The 25,209-nt window shown below is 39.3% G+C and overlaps 2 protein-coding genes across 2 annotated transcripts; both read left to right on the top strand.

The window, feature by feature from the left end:
- The first annotated feature begins 255 nt into the window (after window positions 1-255).
- On the top strand, window positions 256-14,522 carry TMEM9B (TMEM9 domain family member B). Its single transcript, XM_049650425.1, has 5 exons — window positions 256-483; window positions 2,598-2,689; window positions 6,901-7,009; window positions 8,888-9,022; window positions 13,341-14,522. Exons 1-5 carry the CDS (start codon window positions 379-381, stop codon window positions 13,494-13,496), a joined length of 597 nt encoding a protein of 198 aa, XP_049506382.1. The 5' UTR covers window positions 256-378; the 3' UTR covers window positions 13,497-14,522.
- A 3,481-nt stretch (window positions 14,523-18,003) lies between these two features.
- ASCL3 (achaete-scute family bHLH transcription factor 3) lies at window positions 18,004-23,005 on the top strand. The gene is made up of 2 exons (XM_049650439.1): window positions 18,004-18,152; window positions 22,048-23,005. Exon 2 carries the CDS (start codon window positions 22,060-22,062, stop codon window positions 22,603-22,605), a length of 546 nt encoding a protein of 181 aa, XP_049506396.1. The 5' UTR covers window positions 18,004-18,152; window positions 22,048-22,059; the 3' UTR covers window positions 22,606-23,005.
- The last annotated feature ends 2,204 nt before the right edge of the window (window positions 23,006-25,209 follow it).

Raw genomic sequence — 25,209 nt, forward strand, 5'->3', positions numbered from 1 at the left:
GGGGGTCTCCCTGGGCGAGCGGACTTTACAGAGCACTGGCGGTCCACAGCCCCCACTGCTACTGCATCCGAGAAAGGCAGCTTCGCGCCTCAAAGTTCTGCCAGGCCAAGGCTGCGCCCCCGAAGGCTCCCCTTTCATTTTCGCGGTCCGAGTGTACGCGGGACAGGCGTCGGCACGGCGCAGCCTCTGGACCCTTAGCACCGGGAACCGCTTCCGGGGCGGAAGCATTTTGTAGCTGACCCGGCGCGGCCGTGACGCCAAAGCCCAGACGGAAGTGCGGGCGGAGGAGCCGGAGCCGGAGCCCGAGACTGAGCCCCAGCCGGGAGCAGGTCTCGGGGGGCGGGCTCCGGGCTGTGGGAACTGCTGGGCCTGGCAGCGATGGCGACTCTGTGGGGAGGCTTTCTACGGCTTGGCTCCTTGCTCAGCCTTTCCTGCCTGGCGCTCTCAGTGCTGCTGCTGGTGCAGCTGTCAGACGCCGCCAAGGTGAGTCTGCCCAGCCTGCGCTCCAGACTGGAGCTCCTCCCCTGCCCCTGGCCTTGCGGAAACTGAGTCTGTCAACCTGCTCCCCACCCCACTCCTCTCCCAGCCCTGCCAGCCCGACCCCTGGCTTCACAGCCCTAGCAAACCCCCCACCCAACACCCTACTGCCTGATAGCACTCTCGCCCTCTGGTCCTGACAGTCTGACAGTCACTGCCCCCACTCCCACCCCTAGCCCCGACACTACTCTCCTCTTTCCCGCCTGATACCCCGCCTGCGGCCCCAGCTCCACCCAGCCCTGACAGTGCGCACAGCCTGGAGAGGCAACTCCTCTAGCTCCTAGACACTTCCCTTCCCAGCCCCTACAGCTCCCACCTGAAACTTTACAGCCTTTCCAACTCTAAGAGCCTTTAACTTTCCACCCTTAATTAAGCTCCAGACAGTCTACCGCCGCCCTCTACCTGCCTCACAGGCAGCCCTCTTCCTCGCCCTCCCTCTCCATTCCCTAAGCCAAAGTGATAGGAAGCCCCCATGTCACGGAAATCTTACCTCTTAGGAACTGACTCGTTTCAACTCATCCCTGAACGATTCCCTCCCCAGTGTAAGAACTTGCCTTTCCTGGCAGCCTTCCTTCCCAATAGGACCTACACAGAGTCTCTCTCACCAGCCTAGTAACCTAACCTAAGTCTCTCTAGGATCTCTTGGCCCCTTGTTTGCCTTCTCTTTCCCTGATAATTTAGGAGAGAAGGGAGGATCCAAACTGCAGGAGAGGTGAAGTTGTGGCCTTCTCCCCTGCTCCAGTTCTTGGTCCTTCTAGCCTCCTCATGCAGCTCTTTAATCCCCTTCATGCCCCCACCCTGCAGACGTGCTCTGGCCCCATACACACTTGTGTTTCCTCCTTGATGAGCTAGCTCCTTCTTGGAGAAAACAGAAGGAATTCACATTAATGTCATGGGGAAACAATGACATTTGCATTTTTTAAAAACAGGAGCTTTAATCTATAATGTCTTTAAATATAGGGGCTGGGAAAGACGGGTTACATGCAGACATATCAGGGGGTTTTTAACTGGGAGTTCTTTTTGAAATCTTCCTTACCTCCCACCAGAAACAGGGACAGCAGCTTCTCCTGACTTTCAGAACACTGCTGGCATCCTCTGCATATCTCCTGTGTCACTTTAAGTATTATAATCATGTATTTGTTTGTCAGTCTCCATTACTAGGGTGTGTCCTAATAACTGGCAGGAATCTGAATCTACTTCCTTGAGCACAAGTTCTGGTACTGAACAGATGCTCACTAAGTGGTTGCTGAATGAATGAATGCATTGTCAACAGTTCTGCCACACATAGCATCACATATATAGCAACACTGCGCCTTGTCCTCTGGGGACTAATGAGCCGCTGCCTTCTCAGATAAATTCCCTTTTGCTAATGAAGCTTCTCCTACTCCCTGTACTCCTATATTTAGTCACCTCTTTCTCCACCTCTTGCAACTTGCTTATCAGTAGTTATACTCTCTGTCTACCAGAATTGGAAGCAAAGTTTCCTGGGAAGGGTAGACCAAACTGATCTCAGCTAGACTCAGCTACTTCCCTTGTGTACTTCCTTTCTAAATTGTAGCTGAGTGCCTCTAAAACTTCATACCTTGTATAGAGCTCTGGTACAACCTCTTTTATCCATATCAATGCCATTTTACCAGAGAGTGGAAGAATGGTGGATAAAAGAATTGTGACTTGTTTTATAAGTAACATTTAGTTGGATTCTTCCCCATCCTTTTGTAATTGGATTCTTATTTGCAGGCACAGCTGTCTGCTGTGTCTTTTTACTAGCAGGCAGAGGGTGATAACATTAGCACAGTTTGACTGTCGTATGACCTGTAAATTGTAAGTAATAAACCACAGATCATGTACAGGTATTATTTCAAAATAATTTTATGTAATATATAAAGATTCATTAGCATTACCAAAAAGAACCTGACTTTTTAAAAGTTTTATTTCTCAGAATTAATGGTTTTAGAATATTTGACAGGGGATGCTTAGTAAAATGTATATGGTACAGTTTTTTTAAAAATATCGATGCTAACATGTCAACAAGCTATACTAAGTTTCCATTTTGGTTACAGAACTTCGAGGATGTCCGATGTAAATGTATCTGTCCTCCCTATAAAGATAATTCTGGGCATATTTATAATAAGAACATATCCCAAAAAGATTGGTAAGTATTCTAGATTACTGAATTACCTGTCAAATTTCTTTCTATGGGTGTCATTGTTAGCCCAGACTGTTTATCCAATGTATTGTTTCCTTTTTAGGTACAGCTGATCTTTGAACAACGTAGGGCTTAGGTGTGCCGACCCTGGTACAGTCAAAAATATCCCCCAAAACTTAACTACTGATAGCCTACTGTTGACCAGAAGGCTCACCAGTAACATAGTTAATTAACACGTACTTTGTATGTTATATGTATTTTGTGCTTTACGCTTACAATAAAGTAAGCTATAAAAAGAAAATATTAAGACAGTCATAAGAAAAAGAAAATACATTTACTGTGTCTACTGAAAGAAATTTGTGTACAGTGGACCCATGCAGTTCAAACCCTTGTTGTTCAAGGGTCACCTGTAATTCTTTTTAATTGTAAGTGTCAAATTCCACTTCCATTTGAAAAAGTGAGAGTAAGGCTCTGCGTGCTTGATGTAAACTTAAAGGAATATGGCCAAAACACAAAACCCCAAGTAGGGAGCATTTTATAAGGGATGGAGTTGAGTTTGTGGCACCTACCTGCCCATAGCTACCTTCTGGCTATCTTAGTCCTCCCTCTTGGTTTTCAGTGGAAGGTAAGAAAGCCTCATTTATCTGGGTTATAATTTTCACACCTTGTAGGTTTTGATGATATATTGCCAACTACATAGGAGACTATGTTTAGAAGTGTCAAAAGGCTCAGGACGGAATGGGAAAGAGCCGTGTATAGCATAGTTTCCCAGTCGGTATGCCATGGTTTAAGGTGTGTCAAGAACTCCCTCAGCCCTTGGAGTAATCAAGCAGGCCTATGATGACAGCGATCTTGCCTCACTGGTCACCAGTATCCCCCTCTATTTATGGACCTGACAAATGATAAGTTTTCCACATATGGCATAAAATGATTGGGAAGCAGTTGTTTTGTAGCAGGATGGATGGGCTCCTTCTCATGAAATTGTGATATTTTATGGTTTGTAACCATGGTGGGATATTGCTGGGATAGGCTTACAAGAAAAATAGCTCTTTATGCTAGGAACTTTTCACACATACCTGATTTCACAACTAAATATACAGCAAAATTTTTGAAAGCAAAAATTAAGTTCATTTGGTTACAATATTCCAAATTGATTTTGAAAAAGAAAAGGTAGCCTTTGAGCATGTGTATTTTTTCTGATACTGTTGTCTGTTCTTCCCATGATACGCATTTAGGTTCAGTCTGATATTTGATAAGTGTGTTCTTGAAAATTGCTTGTGAACTTCCATGCTCCACTTTAAATTGTCTCATATTAGGGGGGCGCCTGGGTGGCTCAGTCGGTTAAGCATCTGACTCTAGGTATTGGCGTAGGTCATGATGTCATGGTTTGTGAGTTTGAGCCTCATGTTGGGCTCTATGCTGACAGTGCAGATCCTGCTTGGGATTCTCCTACCTCTCTCTCTCTCTCTCTCTCTCTCTCTCTCTGCCCCTCTCCTACTCATGGCCGTTCACATGCTATCTCTCAAAAGTAAATAAATAAATGTCTCATATTACAAAGTGATTTAGCTATATTCTTATAGATTTGTATACCATCAAGTTACTTTTATGATATAAGAAAGCTCAAATAAATTACGTTATTCCTATAAATTTTCCAAATACATTAAACACATTTAGGTTAATCTATTATTATTAATAGAATATGATTCCTGTTATTGGAGGGGCAAGTAAACTCACTGTTCAAGTGTTTAGCACTAATCTTTTCACTGACTTCATAATTCCAGGTTCAGACAGAACCATATGCCATTCATCTTTGGGTATTGGTCAAAATAGGGGGCTTTGAAAATAAACAACTGAGAACAAAGCTTGTTTCTGATTTTTCTTCCCTCTCTCCCTTGCTTCCTTCCTGCAGCTCAGCCTTTTACTGAGGATATGTTCTCAGTTATTAACTGGCTTTAAAAGGGTAGGCAGGTTATGATTAACCAAGATGTTATGGCTTTACAAAGCCTCCAATAACTATTTGGTCCTAGGTATAGTTTTACCTTGTGGCTTCCATTTCATCCATTGTTGGCATTAATTCTTTATTGACTTACACTGTCTAACTTAAGAAAAGTTTGAGTTCTCTGGTTTGTGTTTGGGATATGATGTAAGTCCTCCTTTTGGCACTAGGGGGAGGTGTTGCCTCGTTCCCAGAGTGGTTGCGTTCTTTACCTGGGTTCTGTGTTTATAATGACCAGCCACCCAGAACCAACCTTCCTGCTTCCTTTCCCACCCCGCACAACTTTTGCACAATGCTCAATATCTCCTTGTTATTAAACTACATCAGTACTTAAAAAGAAACACTCAATACTCAACATTTAGATTCTCAAGTAATTCCTGGGTATTGTTATGAAGGCTTCCGAAGCTGAAATAGGAAACTAGGAGATAAGTCTTATTTTCCTAAGGTTTAGAGAAATACAGGGGAGCTGACCTAGGTGGTAGGAGCCCTGGGTTCTATGAAAGTGTTGGGCTAGGATTCTGAGATAGATTCCCCTGAATGGGATTTGGCTTCCTCTGCCCATTTTATGCCTGCACTCAGCTGGATACATTCCTGTTCTTATATATGTTTGGAACAGATAACACAAATTTGTATGATGTGAGTTGTGGTACCTTACCATACTACCAGTTGAGGCTTCTTTTTCATTAGTACCTTTGTTAAAATTAAATAACCTGTTAGGGATAACTGATGGAATTTTTATCATTTATGCCATTTTGGGTTTTCTCTCTTATGCCATGGCTTAAGAGAATGGGACACATAAAAAAGTACAGCAAAGGAAAAGCTGTAGCCTAGAGAATTGTGTGCCCCCAAGAAAGATGGGTGGGGTGAGACAGGATGCTATTGTAGAGTTCTTTAGGCAGTCAGAAGTGCCTAAAGAAGAGATGACAAAAGAAAATTGCCCAGCAGCTGGCAGGACAGGAAACTTTTGCCTACTTTTTAAAAAAAAGTTTTTTAATGTTTATTTATTTTTGAGAGAGAGAGACAGAGCACAAGCGGGGGAGGGGCAGAGAGAGAGAGAGGGAGACCTAGAATCTGAAGCAGGCTCCGGGCTCTGAGCTGTCATCAGAGAGCACGACGTGGGGCTTGAACTCACAAGCCACCATGACCTGAGTGGAAGTCGGATACTTAATCAGTTGAGCCACCCAGGTGCCCCTTGCTTACTTTTGCTGAAGGTGAACAGAGTAGTAGGCTCTTAATAGCTGGGAAGAGTAATAATATAAATATTTCCTAGAATTCACAGATTTCTGGGAAAAGATTTTTTTGATAGAATTTCTTTTTTCATAAGTGGCCTGGAAAATGGGGGGAAAATAAAGAATATCCAACAACAAAAATATTCAGCCTTTTATTATTTTTTATATACTTCTTCTGGGTAATCAGTTTGCACTTTTAAATATTTTTGTTGTCCTAAGCCTATTTTCCCATGCTTTTTCAATAGACCTTTGCTCATTAAGAAAAGTAATTGTTTTTTACTGTGCCTTTGAGTGTTCAGAGTTTCAGAATTTACCAACTGTTAAGTGTGATTAGCCATTCAGATACCACACTGTGGCAGTTAAGACTAAATTCATTCATAAAAGAGAAATCTCATATTTGAACAATGCCCCAAGATACTTTAAATCATTTAAAGCAGTTTTTCTTGGTAACTGTACAAGTCTAAATATAACTTGATATGCTAAGTAATTTTCAATGCCTTTTGGGATTTTTAACTGTTAACAGCAGCACTTTTTTTTTAACTTCTTTTTTTAATGTTTATTTATTTTTGAGAGAGAGAGAGAGAGACAAAGCATGAGCGGGGGAGGGGCAGAGAGAGAGGGAGACAAGAATCTGAAGCAGGCTCCAGGCTCCGAGCTGTCAGCACAGAGCCCGATGCGGGGCTCGAACCCACAGACCGCGAGATCATGACCTGAGCCAAAGTCGGATGCTCAACTGAGCTACCCAGGCGCTCCAACAAGCAGCACTTTTGAAAATAGCTACTTGATATATGTCTTTATGATTCTTAGACTGTTAAATCTCACTAAATTGCTAATATTGAGAAAGCAAATGATTTCACTTCCCTTATTAGTTGTTCCTTAAATTCTGTAATTGGGTAAGGTCAGTGATTATTCTGGATTTCAGGAAAGTTTTGATCAGTACAAGTAGAACATCCAGGTAGCCTGATGCAGTATTTTTATCTTTGTTTTTTCAGCGATTGCCTTCATGTTGTGGATCCCATGCCTGTGCGCGGGCCTGATGTAGAAGCATACTGTCTACGCTGTGAATGCAAGTACGAGGAAAGAAGCTCTGTTACGATCAAGGTAAAAAAAAAAAAAAAAAAAAAAAAATTCATCTTTTTTGCTTCTGAAATAGTTCTTCATGGTATCTAGGCAAGTAAGAAAATTTTGGACATCTGGATTCTATTTTAGTCACTCAAGTACTGTTCTTCTCTCCCCTCCTCACCACCCACGAACACTTTTCCTTCCTCACCCTCAATATCAACCCCAGAGAACAGTGGGCCTGCTCTCTGCCTACCTCACTGAGATACTTTGTGGGTTTATTAGGACACGTTACATAGGTGTGATATGAAATGGCACAAAAATGCCCTACATGTATATCCCAAAACATATCCTGGCTTTTTTGTGGGCCATGTTTGCCAGAAGCTAGTAAAAGCACAGCATGACTAGGCCCTCTTCTTCCTGCCTTCTCAACCCTTAGGGAAAAAATTGTATAAATAGGTTACTTTGTTCTAGAAATAACACTTCTGGATTCTAAGATTTCCTTTCTTTATTTCTTATAGGAAATAGAATATAGATCATTCTCCTCACCATTTGGACCTCTAATGAATTAAATTACTTTATTATGGTGGTTAACAGTTCTCCTCCCCAATTTTTTACATGGAACTTCCTATTCATTTTCCCTGAGAAAAGACTTTATGAAGAATCAGGGGTGGTCAGTGTAACAATTACAAAGATTTCTGTGGGAGAGTTTCTGTTCCAGCAGGATGCTACCCGGTAGAGAAATCCTCACTGTACATTTTTATTTTTCAACTAAATTTTTGATGTGTAATTACATGAGTGACCCTGAAAGTCACTCACTGTAAGTGTATAATTGAATAAATTTTGGGAAATTTAAAACAATTAAAAAAAATTTTTAGATTTAGTGTTACAACATTCCCATCACCCCAAAAAGATCCCTCATGCCTATTTACAGTTAATCTTATTCCCACACCTTAGCCCTTGACAATCACTATTCTGCTTTTTGTCTCTACAGATCTGGATATTTCATATGAATAGAGTCATACAATATGTGGTCTTCTGTGGCTGGTTTCTTTCACTTAGTATGTTTTTAAGGTTTATCCATGTTCTAGCACGTTATCAGTATTTAATTCCTTTTTATTACTGAATAGCATTTTAGTATATGAATATACCACACTTTCATTATCCATTCATTAGTTGATAGACATTTGAGTTATTTCCACATTTTGATTATTATGAATAATGCTGTCATAAATATCTGTGCACATGTCTTTGTGTGAATATATGTTTTCCTCTCAGGTAGATTCCTTAGAGAGATAAGTTTATTTTAACTTTTAAGAGACTGCTGGAATGTTTTCCAAAGTGGTTGTACCATTTTACATTCCCACCAGCAATGTATGAGGGTTCATGTTTTCCACATTCTTGCTAACATTTGGCACTGTCTGTCTTTAATTATAGCTATTCCAGAGGCTGTACTTTTTGACAGCATACAAATTAAGATCTCAGGGAAATCACTGACCTGAAGTGTATTTTTGTATATCTAAATTGATCTAAAAGAGTATTCTGTTGAAATTCATCTGAATTACATTTTTTGTAAGGGTTCCTTTAAGTTGTCTTAACACAGTGCTGCTGAATCTAGGATACCATCTTCAGGTGAAAAAAGCAAACTGTGTGCTAGCAGCTTTGACAGATGATTATCAGTAGGTGAAGACGGAGTTTTGAAAACTTGCAAAAAGATCTCAAAGACAACATGCTTACTTTCCTCGTTCTATTTAAATAATACTTTGGTGAAGAGTTGAGTTTGTTTATGTTGGAATCTGGTTTGTATAAGAATCCTATATGCTTTGCTGAAAAATCAGTCTTCACTGTGGTGTCATTATTACACAAAATTCTGATTTCTTGGCTTGAATAGAGATGTAACTTATTTTCAATTTCCTTCAGGTTACCATTATAATTTATCTCTCCATTTTGGGCCTTCTACTTCTGTACATGGTATATCTTACCCTTGTTGAGCCCATACTGAAGAGACGCCTGTTTGGACACTCACAATTGATACAGAGCGATGATGATGTTGGGGTAAGTACTTGGTTTGCCCTAGCTGTGATGGCCAGTCTCTGTCCTCATCTGATACAAAGAGCAAGTGAAAAATGGTCGCATATAGATGTTCATGTGTTGGAGCAGATGCTCAAATAGAGAAGCTAAGGACTGGTCTGATTGTAGTATATGTCTCTTCATGAGGAAATTGCTCTGTAAAGCCATCAATATGGTAGTTTAAACTTGGTGAGTGTGCTGCGCAAGGCTTTGCCCTTTAGTATCAAGGGCACAATCGTCATTGCCTTTCCCTGTTTACACTGAGAAAAGCTTCTGAGATAGATTTCTCCCCAAGCTCCTGCCTGAATACCTTTCCCGTCAGCATGACCAAATATATTAGAAGGCAGAGGCTTTAGTGAAGGGAAGCATGAAGACAATGTTTTTTTCTTAATGAGGTGCAGCTTGATAACCTGCTGATGTTTTATATTTCTTTTTCCCTCCTTCTAAAAAAAAATCTCTGATCTTTGAAGGAAAATAAAACTATCATTCTCAATTCTCTTCCTGTCTTCAAAACACATTTATATTTGTACATATACTTGGTATAATGTGTGTAAATTAGTTTGTGGTCTCCTTTTTATGTTAACATTACTTCATTCACAAATGTCTAGTAATGAACATACTCCACAGACTTGTTATTTATTCAGTATAACTGAGAGAATTATATTGTTTTGTTATTATCCTGTTTGGGCCTCTTTCCAAATTTTCTACTATTTCATTCTTCTATATGTACATATTCTCAGAAATTACTTTTATTTTGGATTACTCTATTGGCCTATGTTCCTTAAAATGGGTAAAATTCAACATTTTCAAGAGCCAATCCCAAAAGCTTAAGCCAGCGTGAGCCCATGCCAACCATAGTCAGAAGTCCTTTTACTCTGGAATGGCTTGTGGACTTGTTGCTAAAAGATGGGAAGAGGATATCCTGACTAGATGGTTTGAGTTATAACTACAAACAGAGCCTACTTTTCAATGAATACATTGTTATCATATGAATATCAATTATGAATACTTAACTGATTTGGGCAAGATTTCATTTATGTTTTGTCAAGAACTTTCATAGAAACACCTCTGCCTCTTTTTTCCTTGCTTCCTTATTAATTCAACCAATACATAATGAGTAACTTTTCTGTATCAGGTCCTCTGCTAGGGACTAGGAATAAAGAGATGAATGAAACAGAGACAGACACATAAAAGAAATGACTAATTACAGTACGTTTCCACCTTTTATTTTTAAACATGTAACAAATGCCTATTTATTTTGTAAGAATTCAAGGCAGGGAGTGATAGGCTGGGAGAAAGGTCAAGACTGGAGATCTGATGTGGTCAAAAACTAGGCATACGGGGCTAACGGGACAAGAGAGCTAGAAGCACAGGAGGTTGTATACCAGAAGCATTAGAGTCTCAAATACTGTTCCCATGTTACTTTTCATTCACATATGACAGATTTTCTCCACCTCAACAGTATTGACATTTTGGGTTGGATAATTCTTTGTTGTGGGGTATTCTCCCGTCCATTGTAAGGTACTTAGCCACGTCCTTGACCTCTGCCCCCTAGATGCCAGTAGCACCCTTTATCCCAATCATGATAATCAGAAATGTCCACGGATATTGGCAAATGTTCCTGGGGGGCAAAACACTCCCAGTTGGGAACTAACATGAAAATGTTGTGTATTAAAGGCCACATAAACCATTTCATAATAGGCACCCAGATAGAAAGTCTGACTTAAAACTATATTCTTTGCAGTATAAAATATCTGGCTCCTGATTTTAGAAATAATGTAACACACATAGAACATACAAGAAGTGGATGCACAAATGCGTAGAAGAAAACATGTAGGAAAGTCGTGTGATTGGTAGGGTAATGTGCTTAATAACCATTTTGTTCACCAGTGATTGATTCTGTGCATATGTTAACTGAAAACATGTTCTCTGAGATGTCTGGCTGACTCTTGGATATCTATTGACTTGATTCTGGGCAGAGAGAGAGGTTTTCTAACCTCCACCTGTGAATTTATGGTAACAACTCTGTACAAAAAGAAGTTAAATTTAAATTCCTACAATTGTTGCTTATCTATCATGAGGGTTCTTTACTATTTATGTGCTTTTAAAAATGCCTTATTAAATTCTGTTAAATTCTTTTATTTTTTCCATTTTTGTTCACTGTAGAGCGTTTTAAATCAAGTGAGAATTAGTACAAATAGTTAAGAAGCTCACTGCAAGTAGTCACAATATTTATCGTATCATGTATCCATGACACATCATTGCTGTTATCAAAGCATTGCATTAAAACATGTTTTGTATTTATTGTAATTTTATCAGGTGTAAAAAGAACAAACATATAAAAGGGGTAAATCTCTATTTGCATTCTCCCAGCATCCATGACCATGAGCAGCTAGTTCAATCTTGTTCTGATAGGTGGAGAACAGACCAGAAGGATTAACTGGTTTGTTTAGTCCTTTAAATTTGTCCCTCAGGAAGGTTTTTCTCCCCCTACCTTGAAGGGTAGATAACAGGACTATGAAATTGAGAGCTGCTCTGCTGATAAAGTACATCCCAGTCTTCCCAGTCTTGTTTATGTCAAAACAAACCAATGGTAATACTATTTTATATACAACTTCATTGAAGCACCATATTCCCATAGAGTCATTTTAATCTACTTGGACAAAATCAGTGTGTAGAGATGATGTAACACCAAGTCAAGGTTAGGTGAGGTAAGCCTTGTGTTTGCTTGTTAGATGACCTTGGGTCAGTGTACTTCAAGTAATCAAACAACTTCAGCCTTCCTCTTTCCTGACCTTTTTTCTTAAATCTTTGAAACATTTTGAACTTTATGGAATATGTTTTTATTATTTTAATTTGTAAGGTTAAAAATTTTTTAAAGGGGCAGGGAGCTTGCCGTTTGCCTTTGTTGTAACAAGCTGGTACCTAAAGTAAGTGAAAAGTTGAGGCGGTTTTGGCAGCGAAGGCAGGGAAAAAGATTCCTTATAGAAAACTCTTTGATGTCTTTGAAATGTAGACATTGTGTAAGTGTCTTTCTATAAAAAGAAGACCAGGTGTTATAGCTCCACATAGTGAAAGTTGTATATATAGTTAATGTGGTTATGGATAGCTTTCTATAGACGTGCTGACTCCCGCCCTGGATATATAATGGAGCTTTTGCAAACGTGCACAGCAAAACAATATTTCTTTCTTTGAGGCAAGGTTTAATGAGAGAGGTACAACTTGTGACTTGGATCCTATGTTGGAACATTTAGAAGCTTTGCTAACACAGGGTTCAGGAAGAAGATCAAGGAAAAGGCAAACAAAAGCAATGAACTAGTATTGAATGCTTTTTGTCATTTAGGCAGCTGTGTTTATATCAAATCCATAGATAGATTAGCATAGTGGTTTCCTGTGTAATGACTACAAACATCAGTGGCATTGGTTTACTTTCACCAGGATAGCTTGGTTTTCTACACAGGTACCTGAGTAACCCTTCAGTAGCTTCTTTCTGAAAGCAGCAACTAACATGGAAGCCCCTGAGTGCCCAGTAGTGAAAGATTCAAGTACTTATCAAATAAAAAGGCTGAAGTAATAATTCCTACTGTCCTTGGTAATAGATGGTAATTGTAGCACTTGAGCTATGTCTCTTTGCCTTACAGACTCGGGGAGGGGGAATGAAAAGGATTTTGGAAACCAGTCCATTTAGTGTATGTGTTAAAGATGCAGGGAAATATTAAAACCAGCCAAGATAAGATTCTGTCAACTCCTCTCCCAAGGATGAATGTGGCCCCAAGCTGGCAAGTTAACAATTCTAATGTAATGGGAGTCAGGAAAATTAAATGACAAGTCTTTCCTCTGCAAGATTAGCTATATAGTATTGAATAAAACAGGGAGAAGTCCTGCTTTTCATATCTGTAACAGGTAGCTATTAATGTGGAAATGGATTTTCTTTCCCCTACTTGTCAGGGAAAGCTTGTCTTTAACATAAATGACCACTGTCTGTCTTGGTCCCTGCTTCTTCTGGGAAATGTCTTTGGAAATGGTGACCCAAGGAAACATTTCACAAATACCTCCTCATCACTCATACTACTTGAACCACCTATTACTGTAGTTGAGTTCATCCTACTTCTGGCACTTGGGTGCCTAGGAGTGCTTGGTCAAAGAGATGGTCTGTTGTTTGTAAAGTCCAGTTGCTCCTATCTCTGTGGCTGGATAATGGCAGTTTTGTGTGTGTGTGTGTGTGTGTGTGTGTGTGTGTGTGTGTGTGTGTGTTTCACACTATCATGCCATCTCTGATGTTCTCCATTCCTGGACTTTTCAGGATCACCAGCCTTTTGCAAATGCCCACGATGTGCTAGCCCGCTCCCGTAGTCGAGCCAATGTGCTGAATAAGGTAGAGTATGCCCAGCAGCGCTGGAAGCTTCAAGTTCAAGAGCAGCGAAAATCCGTCTTTGACCGTCATGTTGTCCTCAGCTAATTGGAAATCATACTGCAGGTGATTAGAAAGAAATAAGGCAGACAACTGAAAAAAAAATTGACTGAGTATTCCTGGGTTTTGTTTTAATACCCTGTTGATTTCACCAACTCTTGCTGGGAAAGTCAGCATTGGAAACAAAAATGTGCTTGGTATTTTATTTTCTTGTTAAGGTATTAATACAGACATTTTTAAAAGCACACACCTCAAAGTCAACCAATAAACCTTTTTCCTATTTGTGACTTTTACTAATAAAAAATAAGTCTGCCTGTAAATTATCTTGAAGTCCTTTACCTGGAACAAACACTGTCTTTTTCACCACACAGTTTTAACTTGGTTTTCAAGATAATTTTCAGGTGTTGTTTTGTTTTGTTCTGTTTTGTTTTTCTGGCAGGGGCGGGGAGGGATGTGTGGGAAATGGTTAGCTTAACTTTTCTCAAGTCACTTTACTAAACACACTTTTGTAAATAGACTTAACATTCTATTTTCAAGTTTCATTTATATTTTGCAGTGTAGCCAGCCTCATCAAAGCCCTGAATTACCCATTTGAATTTTGCACTGACTATATTATCTAGGTATCTGGTTCGCCTGTGGCTGCACTTTATGGTAAAGTGGATCTGAAATACCTGGTGGCTCTTCATAAAATGCAGATTTTCCTCATGTACTGTGATGTCCGATGCAATGCATCCTAGGACAAACTAGCAATTTGCTAGTTTACTCTAATGACTAAACATAGTCTGGTGTGTGTGGTCTTTCTCATCTTCTTCTAGTATCTTTAAGGATGAATCGTAAGAACTTGGACACTTGCAATAAAGGAATTTTCTTTTACCCCAAGCCTCTCTGGATTGGTGACATACACACCTTTGTCAACATTTCCGGTCAGGTGGAAAGGCAGCTGTTTGAGCTCTAGTGTGTTCTGAGGTTCTGGGGGCCTCCTTCTGAAACGTGTAACAGTTATTGGATAACTGGCTTTTTTCTTTGGATGTCCTCTTTGGAATGTAACAATAAAAATAATTTTTGAAACACTTACCAGTATATCTATGTCTCCTAACTTTTCTCTCCTCCTTCATTTGCTGCATAATACATTCAAAGATACAAAGACATTTGGTATCATGTTATGAGACTACTGTTTTATGACAGTTTAATTATAAAATATTGGTACTAAATTGTGTGTGTGTGGAGAAAAAGGGAGAAAGAGAAAATGTATGGGTACTTTGATGTGGCCCTGAAAGTATACAAATATTATTTTGACAAATTGAGAGATTAAAATTCATGAAAAAAAACACATGAAGGAGTGCTTGTTCTAAGAAATTCTTGGCAAAATGATAATTAAATTACATTAAATTAATAAGGCCAAGGTTTTAGGAGCTCTTAATGGGTTTTTTGGCTAGTCAAAAACATTTTTTTTGAACCTACGAACCTAATCTAAACTTATTGATTTTATTGTTAGTATTAAAAGATGTAAGTTCAACTACAACCAAGTGGAATTTATCTCATGTATGCAAGTCTGATTGAACATTGAAAAATCAACAAAATCTATCACAGCAACAGGCTAAAGAAAAATGACATGATCCTATCAATAGATGCAGAAAAAGCATTTGACACAATTCAAAACCCATTTATGATAAAAACTCTTGGTAAACTAGGAATAGAGGAGAAATCCTTCAACTTTATAAAGAACGTCTACAGAAACCTATAGCTAACATCATACTTCATAGAATCCAGAAGATTTCCTATTAACCAGGGACAAGGCAAGGATACCATATCTTCTCATCACTTCCTTTTCAACATCATACTGCAAATTCTAGCTAATGCAATAAACAAGAAAAGAAAAGTTCTACGGATTGGGAAGGAAGAAATAAAACAGCTTGGATGATACGATTGCTTACAAAATCCAAAAGAATTAGCAAAACAAAACCCCCAAACTCCTGGAACTAAGTGATCTGTACAAAGGTTGCAAGATAGAAGGTTAATATACACAGGTCAATTGCTTTCATATATACTATCTAAACAAGTGAAATTGAAAACAATACAGAGGCACCTGGGTGGCTCAGTTGGTTAAGCGGCTGCCTCTTCATTTCGGCTCAGGTCATGATCTCATGGTTCATGAGACTGAGCCCCACATTGGGCTCTATGCAGACAGCATGGATCTTGCTTGGGATTCTCTCCTTCTTTCTCTGTCTGCCCCTCCCCTGCTCCTGTTCTCTCTCTCGCTCTCAAAATAAATAAACATAAAAAAATACAATATAATTTACATTAGTACCCCCCAAAATGAAATAGGTATAAATATAACAAAATACGTACAAAATATACATGAGGAAAAACTACAAAACTAATGAAAGAAATCGCTCTCAAACATAAAAAAATACAATATAATTTACATTAGTACCCCCCAAAATGAAATAGGTATAAATATAACAAAATATGTACAAAATATACATGAGGAAAAACTACAAAACTAATGAAAGAAATCGAAGAACTAAATAAATGGAGAGATACTACATATCCATGGATAGGACAACTCAATACTGATTGACAAGATGTCAGTTTTTCCTAATGATCTATAGATTCAACACAATCCCAGCCAAAATCTCAGCAAATAATTTTGTGGATATCAACAAACTGATCCTCAAGCTTATATAAAGTGACAAAAGACCCAGAAAGCCAACACAATATTAATGGAAAAGAACAAAGTTGAAGGACTGACATATCTGACTCTAAGACTTAATATAAAGCTATAGTAATCAAGTCAGTGTCAGTATGGTATTGACCAAAGAATAGATACGTATAGAACAGAGAGCCCAGGAATAGACCCACACAAATGTGGTTAACTAATCTTGACAAAGGAACAAAGACAATGCAACGGAGAAAGCATTTTCAACAAATGGTGCTGGAACAACTATATCCACATGCGAAAACAAAACAAAAACACTAGATAACAGACCTGAGACCCTTCAAAAACTTAAAATAGATCATAGTGCTAAATGTAAAACACAAAATTTAAATGCCTAGAAGATAACATAGGAGAGAATCTAGATGACCTTTGGTTTGGTGATAACTTTTTAGACAAAACACTAACAACATGAATGGTGAAAGAAGTTGGAGTTTGTTAAAATTAAAAACTTGTGCTCTGTGAAAGACACTGTCAAAAGAACAAGATGAGCCACACACTGGGAGAAAATATTTGCAAAAGACATACATTTCTATGATCCAAAATATACAAAGAACTCCTAAAACTCAACAAGAAGATAAACAACCTGACTCAAAAATGGGCCAAATACCTGAACGGTACCTCACCAAAGAAGATATACTGATGGCAAATAATTATATGAAAAGATGCTCCACGTCATGTCATTAGGGACATACAAATTAAAGCAACGATGAGATACTACTACACACTATTGGAATGGCCAAAATCCAGGACACGGACAACACCAAATGCTGGTGTGGATGTGGAGCAACAGGAACTCTCATTCGTTGCTGGTGGGAGTTCAAAATTGTATGGCCACTTTGGAAAACAGTTTGGCAGTTTCTTAACAAAACTAAACATGCACTTATTATATGATCCAGTAATCACACTCCTTGGTATTTGCCTAAATAAGTTGAAATCTTATCTTCACACAAAAACCTGCCCACGGATGGCTATAGCAGCTTTATTCATAATTAGCAAAACTTGGATGCAACCAAGATGTCTTTCAGTAGGTTAATGGATAAGTAAACTGTGATACACCCAAACAATGGAATATTATTCATCACTAAAAAGAAATGAGTTATCATGCCATAAAAATACATGGAGGAAACTTAAATGCATTTTACTAAGTGAAAGAAGCCAATCTGAAAAGGCTACATACTGCATGATTCCGACTATATGACATTCCGGGAAAAGCAAAACTATGGTGGCAGTAAAAAAATCAGTGGTTGTCAGGGGAGGGATGAAAAGGTGAAGCATAGAGGCTTTTTAGGGCACTAAAACTATTCTGTATGAGACTGTAATGGTGGATGCATGTCATTATACATTTGTTAAAACTCATAAAATGTACACTAAGAGTGAACTATTGGGTAAACTATGGACTTTGAGTGATGTGTCAATATTGGTTCATCAATTGTAACAAATATGTTACTGGGGTGGGATGTTGGCAGTGGGGAAGGATGTGCAAGTGCAGGGAATGGGTATATGGGATCTTTGTACTTTTTGCTCAATTTTGCTGTGCATCTAAAGTTACTCTGAAAAATAAAGTCTAGAGGAAAATACAACAGGTATCTTAACAAAATGTATTAGGTTTATATTTAGGTTCATGTTTACCTCCCTGGTTATAGACTTAATCTCTATTTAAAAGAATATTGACCAACATTATGAGACTATTACTTAAAGATACTTTCCATAAATAATTTTGATAGAAAATCATATGAATCAGATGGCTGGGAGGCATTCTTTTTACAAAATAATTTGTTATAAGAGTCCAGTTTTGTAAGCAAACCTTTCTATTTAGTATTGTTATGTGTTGTCATATCTACATATTAAGTAGAAAAAATGGCTAAACCAGAACTAAGCAGTTCTGTTTAACTGTAAGCTACTTTGCATACAGTTACTAAATGATCACCTATAAATCAGGTTACGTCTGACACAGCCCAAAATACAGCATCTTAGCTACAAAACAGGTAAGAGACTCTTTTCCAGAGTGGCCCACAGAGGGAGAATAAGAATATGGCTTTTAAGAAAATTCCCAGGCACAGTTGGTAAATGATGAATTTTATCAATTGATTATTCCATTGTCTTAAACTATCAAATAAGCCCATAAATTGAAAGATCCAGATTTTGCTGGTGATTAGATCTGGAGAAGTGGAAAGGGTTTGGTTTGGAAATCAGGAGACCTAGGTTCTGACCCTTGCTCTGCTATGAGCTCTGCAAGCTTAGCCAACTCACAACCTATGAGGGATTAATAAGAGGAGTTGTAAGATTCTTTCCATCCCTAAGATTCCATAAATCAATTATACGTGCAGTTGTAGCTTTTTTTTTCTTACAGGCTAGATATTTTTAATATCTTTGAAAAGTTGGAGTTTTTATGCTCAGCAGAACTACCAGAATCTCTTAGGATTTTATCATTAAGACCTCATCATTTATTTCCCAGAAGACAGAAATCTGAGATTTTCCCAAGATAGGTGCATTTGTTAGCTGTGCATGTATCTGGAGCTGTGAAGCCCCAACACCAATAATCTGTGTTGCTTTATTTTAAAAATCTGTACTCAATTTCTACAAATACTTCTATCCTCCAGTAGGTTTCTATCTTGACCCTCTTCTTTACTGCATTTGTCATTGTATCACTCTGTTGTGTTGTGATTAAATTTTATTCTTTGAGTAAAAGATAATCATATTTCAATGCTACTACATTGATTGGTGAACTTTTGGGAAATGCTTAGTAAAAAAAAAGCTTCTCAACAGCGTGTCTACAGAGACACCAAGCTCTTTTTCTAAGAATTATGCATAGTCTAGTTAAAGCCTAGAAACTTTCAAGTACCTGTGGCATATGTAAATTACTCAGATTTCATCTGGGTCAAGGTTTAAGACATTAAAACTATCTGTCAGGGTAAAACCATACCTATAGAATTCTTGCGTGTAATTGGCTTTGCTGACATCTGCTTTACGTTGTGATACTCTGTTGTGTCAGTTCTGGCTTATTAGCTATAGGCAGAAATAAGGCTCTGCTGTTCTCAGAAATGTAGAAATATAGACTCCATACCCACTGTGCCATTTTTGTAGCTTCTGCCATCCATGTTCTTTATCTCTTATCCTCTGGAATTCCTGCCTTGGGAATTTCCTAACTTTTCTCTCAGCAACTTTTTATTTTTGATAGAATCTTGGCTAGTTTTTAATCTTCAAGAGATTTTTGTTTTATGTTAGTTATTTTAGGCCAATTTGGTCAGTGATTTGGAATCTTTCATTTCTTGTTCCTTTGTTTTGATTTTTAATTGCACCTACACACTTGTCTCATCCCCACCTCCAACCCCCAACCCCATATTAGCAAGAGGTTTTCCTGGCATTTGCTCCTTTCCTGGGTGTTTCACCATGACTTCTTATAGCACTCCTCACCTCTCACCCTCCCCATCCCCATCACATACTGCCCTCTCTGATTCTATAGTCTTTTTCATCTTTCAGTAGCCATACTAGATGGGATAGGCTTTTTCGCACTTTACTTTAATACACTTCATTAGGGGCACTTGGGTGACTCAGTTGGTTAAGACTAAGACTCTTGATCTCAGCTCAGGGCTGTGAGTTCAAGCCCCAGGTTGGGCTCTTGGGCTGGGCATGAAACCTACTTAAAAAGAAAAAAAGGCGGGGGGCACCTGGGTAGCTTAGTTGGTTAAGAGTCCGACTTCGGCTCAGGTCATGATCTTACGGCTCCTGGCTCCTGAGTTCTAGCCCAGCATCGGGCTCTGTGCTGACAGCTCAGAGCCTGGAGCCTGCTTTTGATTCTGTGTCTCCCTCTCTCTCTGCCCCTCCCCTTCTCATGCTCTGTCTCTCTCTCCCTCTCTCAAAAATAAATTAGCATTAAAAACATTTAAAAAAAAAGAAAAGAGAAAAGAAAAAAATATATACCTCATTGTGTTTGAATTCTGGTGTTTAGAGGCTACTCCACCCATTACATAGTATAGCTTGCAGGTTGTTGCTATGCTCAGGTAGAGAAGGAAGTGAAATGTTACCTAATCTTGCTTATAAACAGGTCTGAGGTTTTTCAGGTGGGGAGGGGAAGTTGCCTCTTTTTCTTTACACATGCCAACTATAGAGGCCAAGCCCTCATTCCTAAAGATGTTTTAAAATCACATCCTTGAGGAATTAACAGAAAGTCATATTTCCCTCTTTTCTGGAGGCCCACAGGTAGATTTCATGTTGCTTTTTCCATTTTAGGTATGATCGTCTCTCAACCAATAGGTTTTAGATAGGCCAATGTTTGATTTTCCAGTGTTAGGGAAAATATAAGCCAGGTTTTTCTGTGAGCTGCAATTTAGAAAGGGACACTACACAAGTATTCATCTGTAAAGAAAGGAAAGCGGAAAATAACTGATGCCTGTACATTATATATATTTTTTCATTTGATCCTCACAACCACCCTGCAGAGTAGTTAATAACTCAGTTGATCATAGGAAAAAAACTGAAGCTCAGAAAGGTTAAGAAGCTTGCCTAAGGACACATAGCTATGAAGGGGCAAAGCCGAGATTGAAACTCAAGGGTGTTATAACTGAAAGAAAAATGCTCTTTTCTTACAGCACTACCCTACCTCCCAGTTAACTCGTTACTCTGAAGTATCCCTGTAAAATCTGCTGTGGCTTTATTATTATAGTCAAAGGCAAAAAAGTAACGGTTGTTTAATAAATGAGGTGCATGAAGACCTATTCAGAAAAAAGGAATGTATTGGTGTGGGACTTCTTGGGTCTAATGTTCTATCCTTATGTTCTGTTAAAAAAAAACAACAACAAAACACCTAAATACAGATGGACTTCATTCAATATATTTAAAGTTCTATGTAAGTAAAAATATGTAATTTGACTATGTTTAAGTATATTAGGGGATTTTCTTATTTAAAGGAATCTTAAAGTGAATTTTTAAGAGCAAATGATTCCTTTCTTATTTTTATTTTTTATTTTTCCTGTGGTGTATCAGGTATTACTTAAGAAGGCTATGGCCGTGAGGTTGCATGATCATTAACTCGTTTGTAATGTTTCCAGCATGTATTTGAATATTGTGGTATTTCAATGTTTCCCAAACTTTACTTATTTGCATTGCATGCACTTTCACGGTCTTCATTATCTGTATTCCACCTGTATTATTATTTACTTACTACTTTTCTTTAAGTGAGATTTTTTTTACTCAAGCAGATGTATTTTTTTAATGTTTTTTTTAACATTTACTTATTATTGAGAGACAGAGCATGAGCAGAGGAGGGGCAGAGAGATGGGGAGACACAGAATCCAAAGCAGGCTCCAGGCTCTGAGCTGTCAGCACAGAGCCCGACGCGGGGCTTGAACTCGCAAACCGTGAGATCATGACCTGAGCCGAAGTCGGACGCTTAACCGATGGAGCCACCCAGGTGCCCCAAGCAGATGTATTTTTAAAAGAAATTTTGTATCACTTCCATAAATGTGAAATCAGTATAATTCACAATTAATAGAAATTAACAGCAAAGCATTATTAAATTCTAGCTAGATACTATTGCTTGTTGAAGGCCTCCAACTGGGGAGAATCAGAAAGCATTCTAGTAATGTGGAAGACACACTCTTACAAGACTAAAGCTGTATCTTTGTAATCACAAGGATCAAAAGAGCTGGAAGAGAATAACTTTCTTACAAAGTGAGTCAGTGTTATTTAATGCTGTTCCCCTGTACCACCAAAAATTCCTCTCTTCCTACCCACAGAGTATTATAGCCCAATATCGTTTTCAGAATGAGCTCAGAAACTATGCATCAAAGCAGAGAAGTCTTTAAACTAGTGATCTCTGAGAAAGTCAATGAGACCTCTCTTTTGATCTGGCCAAATTAATAAACTTGGTTATGTTTCCAGGCTAAAGAGGAAATGATGGACAATCGAAGCTACTCTAATCTGCCAGAAAAACTGCCTGTTTTCTCTGATTCTGTCCACTTGCCACTGACCAGGTCCTTCTATCTGGACCCCATGGTCACTTTCCACCTGTACCCTGATGCCCCAGTACCATCCCCTTTCTCTGAAGACCTGCCATTGCTGCCTTTTCCCAATGATTCCCTGATCATGGAAAATTATGGTGAACCCTGCTCCTTCTCCTTCCCCATGCCTTATCCAAATTACAGAAGGTGTGAATATGCCTATGGGCCAGCCTTCATCCGGAAAAGGAATGAGCGGGAAAGGCAGCGGGTAAAGTGTGTCAATGAAGGCTATGCCCAGCTCCGACATCATCTGCCAGAAGAGTACTTGGAGAAACGACTCAGCAAAGTGGAAACCCTCAGAGCTGCTATCAAGTACATTAATTACCTGCAGTCTCTCCTGTACCCTGATAAGACTGAAACCAAGAATAACCCTGAGAAAGTTTCCTCCATAATGGCAACCACCAGCCGCCACAGTGACCCCATTTTTAGAATCATTTGATCCTAAATAGAAACAAATAATTTCACAAAATGGAGTCTCTTACAGCATCATTCGATAGTTTTTCCTAAATGTAATTTCTGAATAGGCAAATAACAGCTCAAATGTTAACCTATGCTGGCTATTTCTTACGGGGGTTCCAGACATACGACAATTACCTTATGTGGATTGAGAAGATGCATCTTAAGCTTTGGTGATTTCTTTCAAGAACTTTAGAGGAGCAGAAGTCCCCAGGATTCTCTGTAAATCTCCCCTAGCCCTTTTCACACACTTGGCCAGAGTCTCAGCCATGAGACACTCTCACAAAAGTATTGTAAAGTATGGCTAATGACTGCTCAATGCTTGTAATGCGTTTTGCAGACACTTCACGTGAAATGACCACAATGAACCTCTCTTGATTTGTCAAAGTGTGGTGGTTTTTATTGCTAGCATTTGGGGTTCACAGAAAATCTACACATCTCTCTATCTTACTCATGTCCTGATGGGAGAATGTCCCAGGGCTGAAGCAAAGGTAGTTAACAAAATCTTGTTTTCATGTGAAATTATTTTGGAGTCATCTTTTTCCCGCATGCAGAATACTTCCTCGGGCAGCCTAGTGTAGGGGTTAAGGAGGCAGTCTCTGGAATCAAACTGCCTCAGTTTAAACTAGGACTCTTGCTACCTTCTCTCCATGTCTCATTTCTTCATCCACAGAGTGAGAATAATAATAACAGGAACTGTCCCCCATGTTTATGAGGAGAATTAACAGTGCCTGACACAGAAGTATTCATAACCATTGTTATGATTGTTACTATTATTTTTTAAAAATTTTTAAAGTTTATTTATTTATTTTGAGAGAGAGAGAGAGAGACAGAAACAGAGGCAGAAGGAGGGAGTGGCAGCGAGAGAGAGGGAGAATCTCAAACAGGCTTGGTGCTGTCAGACAGAGCCTGATGCGGGGCTTGAACTCATAAACTGTGAGATCATGACTGAGCCGAAATCAAGAGTCGGATACTTAACATACTGAGCCACCCAGGCGCCCCATTATTATTACTATTATTAACCTTGTTTTGTCCATAGCATCACCATTCTCCAGGTTCTCCTGGCCAGAAAATGTGTATGTGCCTCGCCTTTCCTTCACCCCTGGGAAGGACTGTCACTGCCCCATATCTTGGAGTCTGCCTTCAAAACGTCTCTATTTCCATTCCCATGACTAGTGTCAGCTCTTCCTTCTCCCTTAACTCCCAGGTCCCATCTGTCACCAAGCCCAGTCAGGACTTTCCATAAACTGGCACATTCATCTCTACTGTCATCTCTGTAAAGTCTTCCCACTCCAGCCATTACTCGTTGCTTTATTTTGTACACATATCTCCTTGCAGTTCCTATCCTACTATCTTTACACTCTGTATTACACACCTATCTCTTCAGTAGACAGTCTTATTCCTTCTAAATTGTTAGCACCTAACAAAGAGCCTCAAATCAGGCAGGTGTCGTGGGTAAAATATTTGGTGTTCCTATTTTCCTATTCCACTCCTGTCATATCATATCTGGGTCACTGTTAACAGTCTCCTCCCTGGCCTCCTGGGCTCTATTCTTAACTGGTTACATTCTCACTCTGATGTTTTTTCCTAAAGCATTTCCTGTCACTTCATTGTGTGAAGATGTCAAGACCCTATGATGTATCCCCTTTGACTACCATTTTGTTTACATGTATCTTCTTGGTTTTCAAAGCTCCCACCGATCTGGCACTTTCCCAAATAGTCACATCTTGATTTTCTCATGACACCCCATTTCCTCCAAAAGAGAAAAGCAGTCTTGCAAAGGCATCCTTCTCTCTTAGCTCTTGACTCCTAAACTGGAATATTCTCCTTTTTCCCTCCATCATTGATATCCTACCTTTCTTATTCTCTCACTGCCAGAGACTCCATTGGCCTTTCCTGGACTCTAATTTTGTGCACCAAAGAACTCAGCCTTTAGCAACAGTCAGTCAAATCTGTATAGCAATAGGGCTGCCTTCAGTCAGGGCTCAACAATGTCACCAAGAACCTGTTTTGTTTAGGTCTATTCTCCCTTTCTCTGGGAATAGCTTCAGTATCCCACAAAGGCAGCCAGAAGCCCCTAGAACAATGTACTTTCTTATTTATGCATAGAAAGAGAGGAAAGAGAAAGTCTATAATCCAGAATTCCCAACAAAAGTCTTGAGATTTATTCTGATTGGAGAGGCTCAGGAACATGACCCTACTTAACCAAACCCCAGGAGCAACCCCAGGGGAATGGAATGTGCTGATTGACACTCATTATACCTGTGGAGCTGGGGGTGTGGTCAGCCTCTCCTAATCACACGGGTCTGCAAATGGAAATGGGAACTGTTGGAAGAGGGGAATGGATGTGGGGAGAAACACTTGCAAATGTCCCAGTGTACTTTTTTGGTATTCTCCCCTGAACACAGTGCCAGGCACATAATCGGTGCACAATGGCCGTCACATGCCTCAAACACCAGCCTGTTCCATGGACATTCAAATAAGTGCGGAGTCCAGACTTCTGTTCCCTTGGTTGCTGGTGTCCACTCCCATCACCCCCAAGTGGTAACCACAGCTCTGCTCTTTAGCAGGGTCCTGTCTGTTACAG

The sequence above is a fragment of the Panthera uncia genome, chromosome D1, assembly GCF_023721935.1.
Source record: "Panthera uncia isolate 11264 chromosome D1, Puncia_PCG_1.0, whole genome shotgun sequence".
In the NCBI taxonomy this organism is placed as follows: domain Eukaryota; kingdom Metazoa; phylum Chordata; class Mammalia; order Carnivora; family Felidae; genus Panthera; species Panthera uncia.

Bases quoted from the DNA above. Each gene is read 5' to 3' on its own strand.
- TMEM9B (XM_049650425.1), top strand. From the start codon at position 379: ATGGCGACTCTGTGGGGAGGCTTTCTACGGCTTGGCTCCTTGCTCAGC. The intron at 2,690-6,900 runs GTAAGTATTCTA...TTGTTTTTTCAG, and splicing joins AACATATCCCAAAAAGATTG to CGATTGCCTTCATGTTGTGG. The intron at 9,023-13,340 runs GTAAGTACTTGG...TGGACTTTTCAG, and splicing joins AGAGCGATGATGATGTTGGG to GATCACCAGCCTTTTGCAAA.
- ASCL3 (XM_049650439.1), top strand. From the start codon at position 22,060: ATGATGGACAATCGAAGCTACTCTAATCTGCCAGAAAAACTGCCTGTT.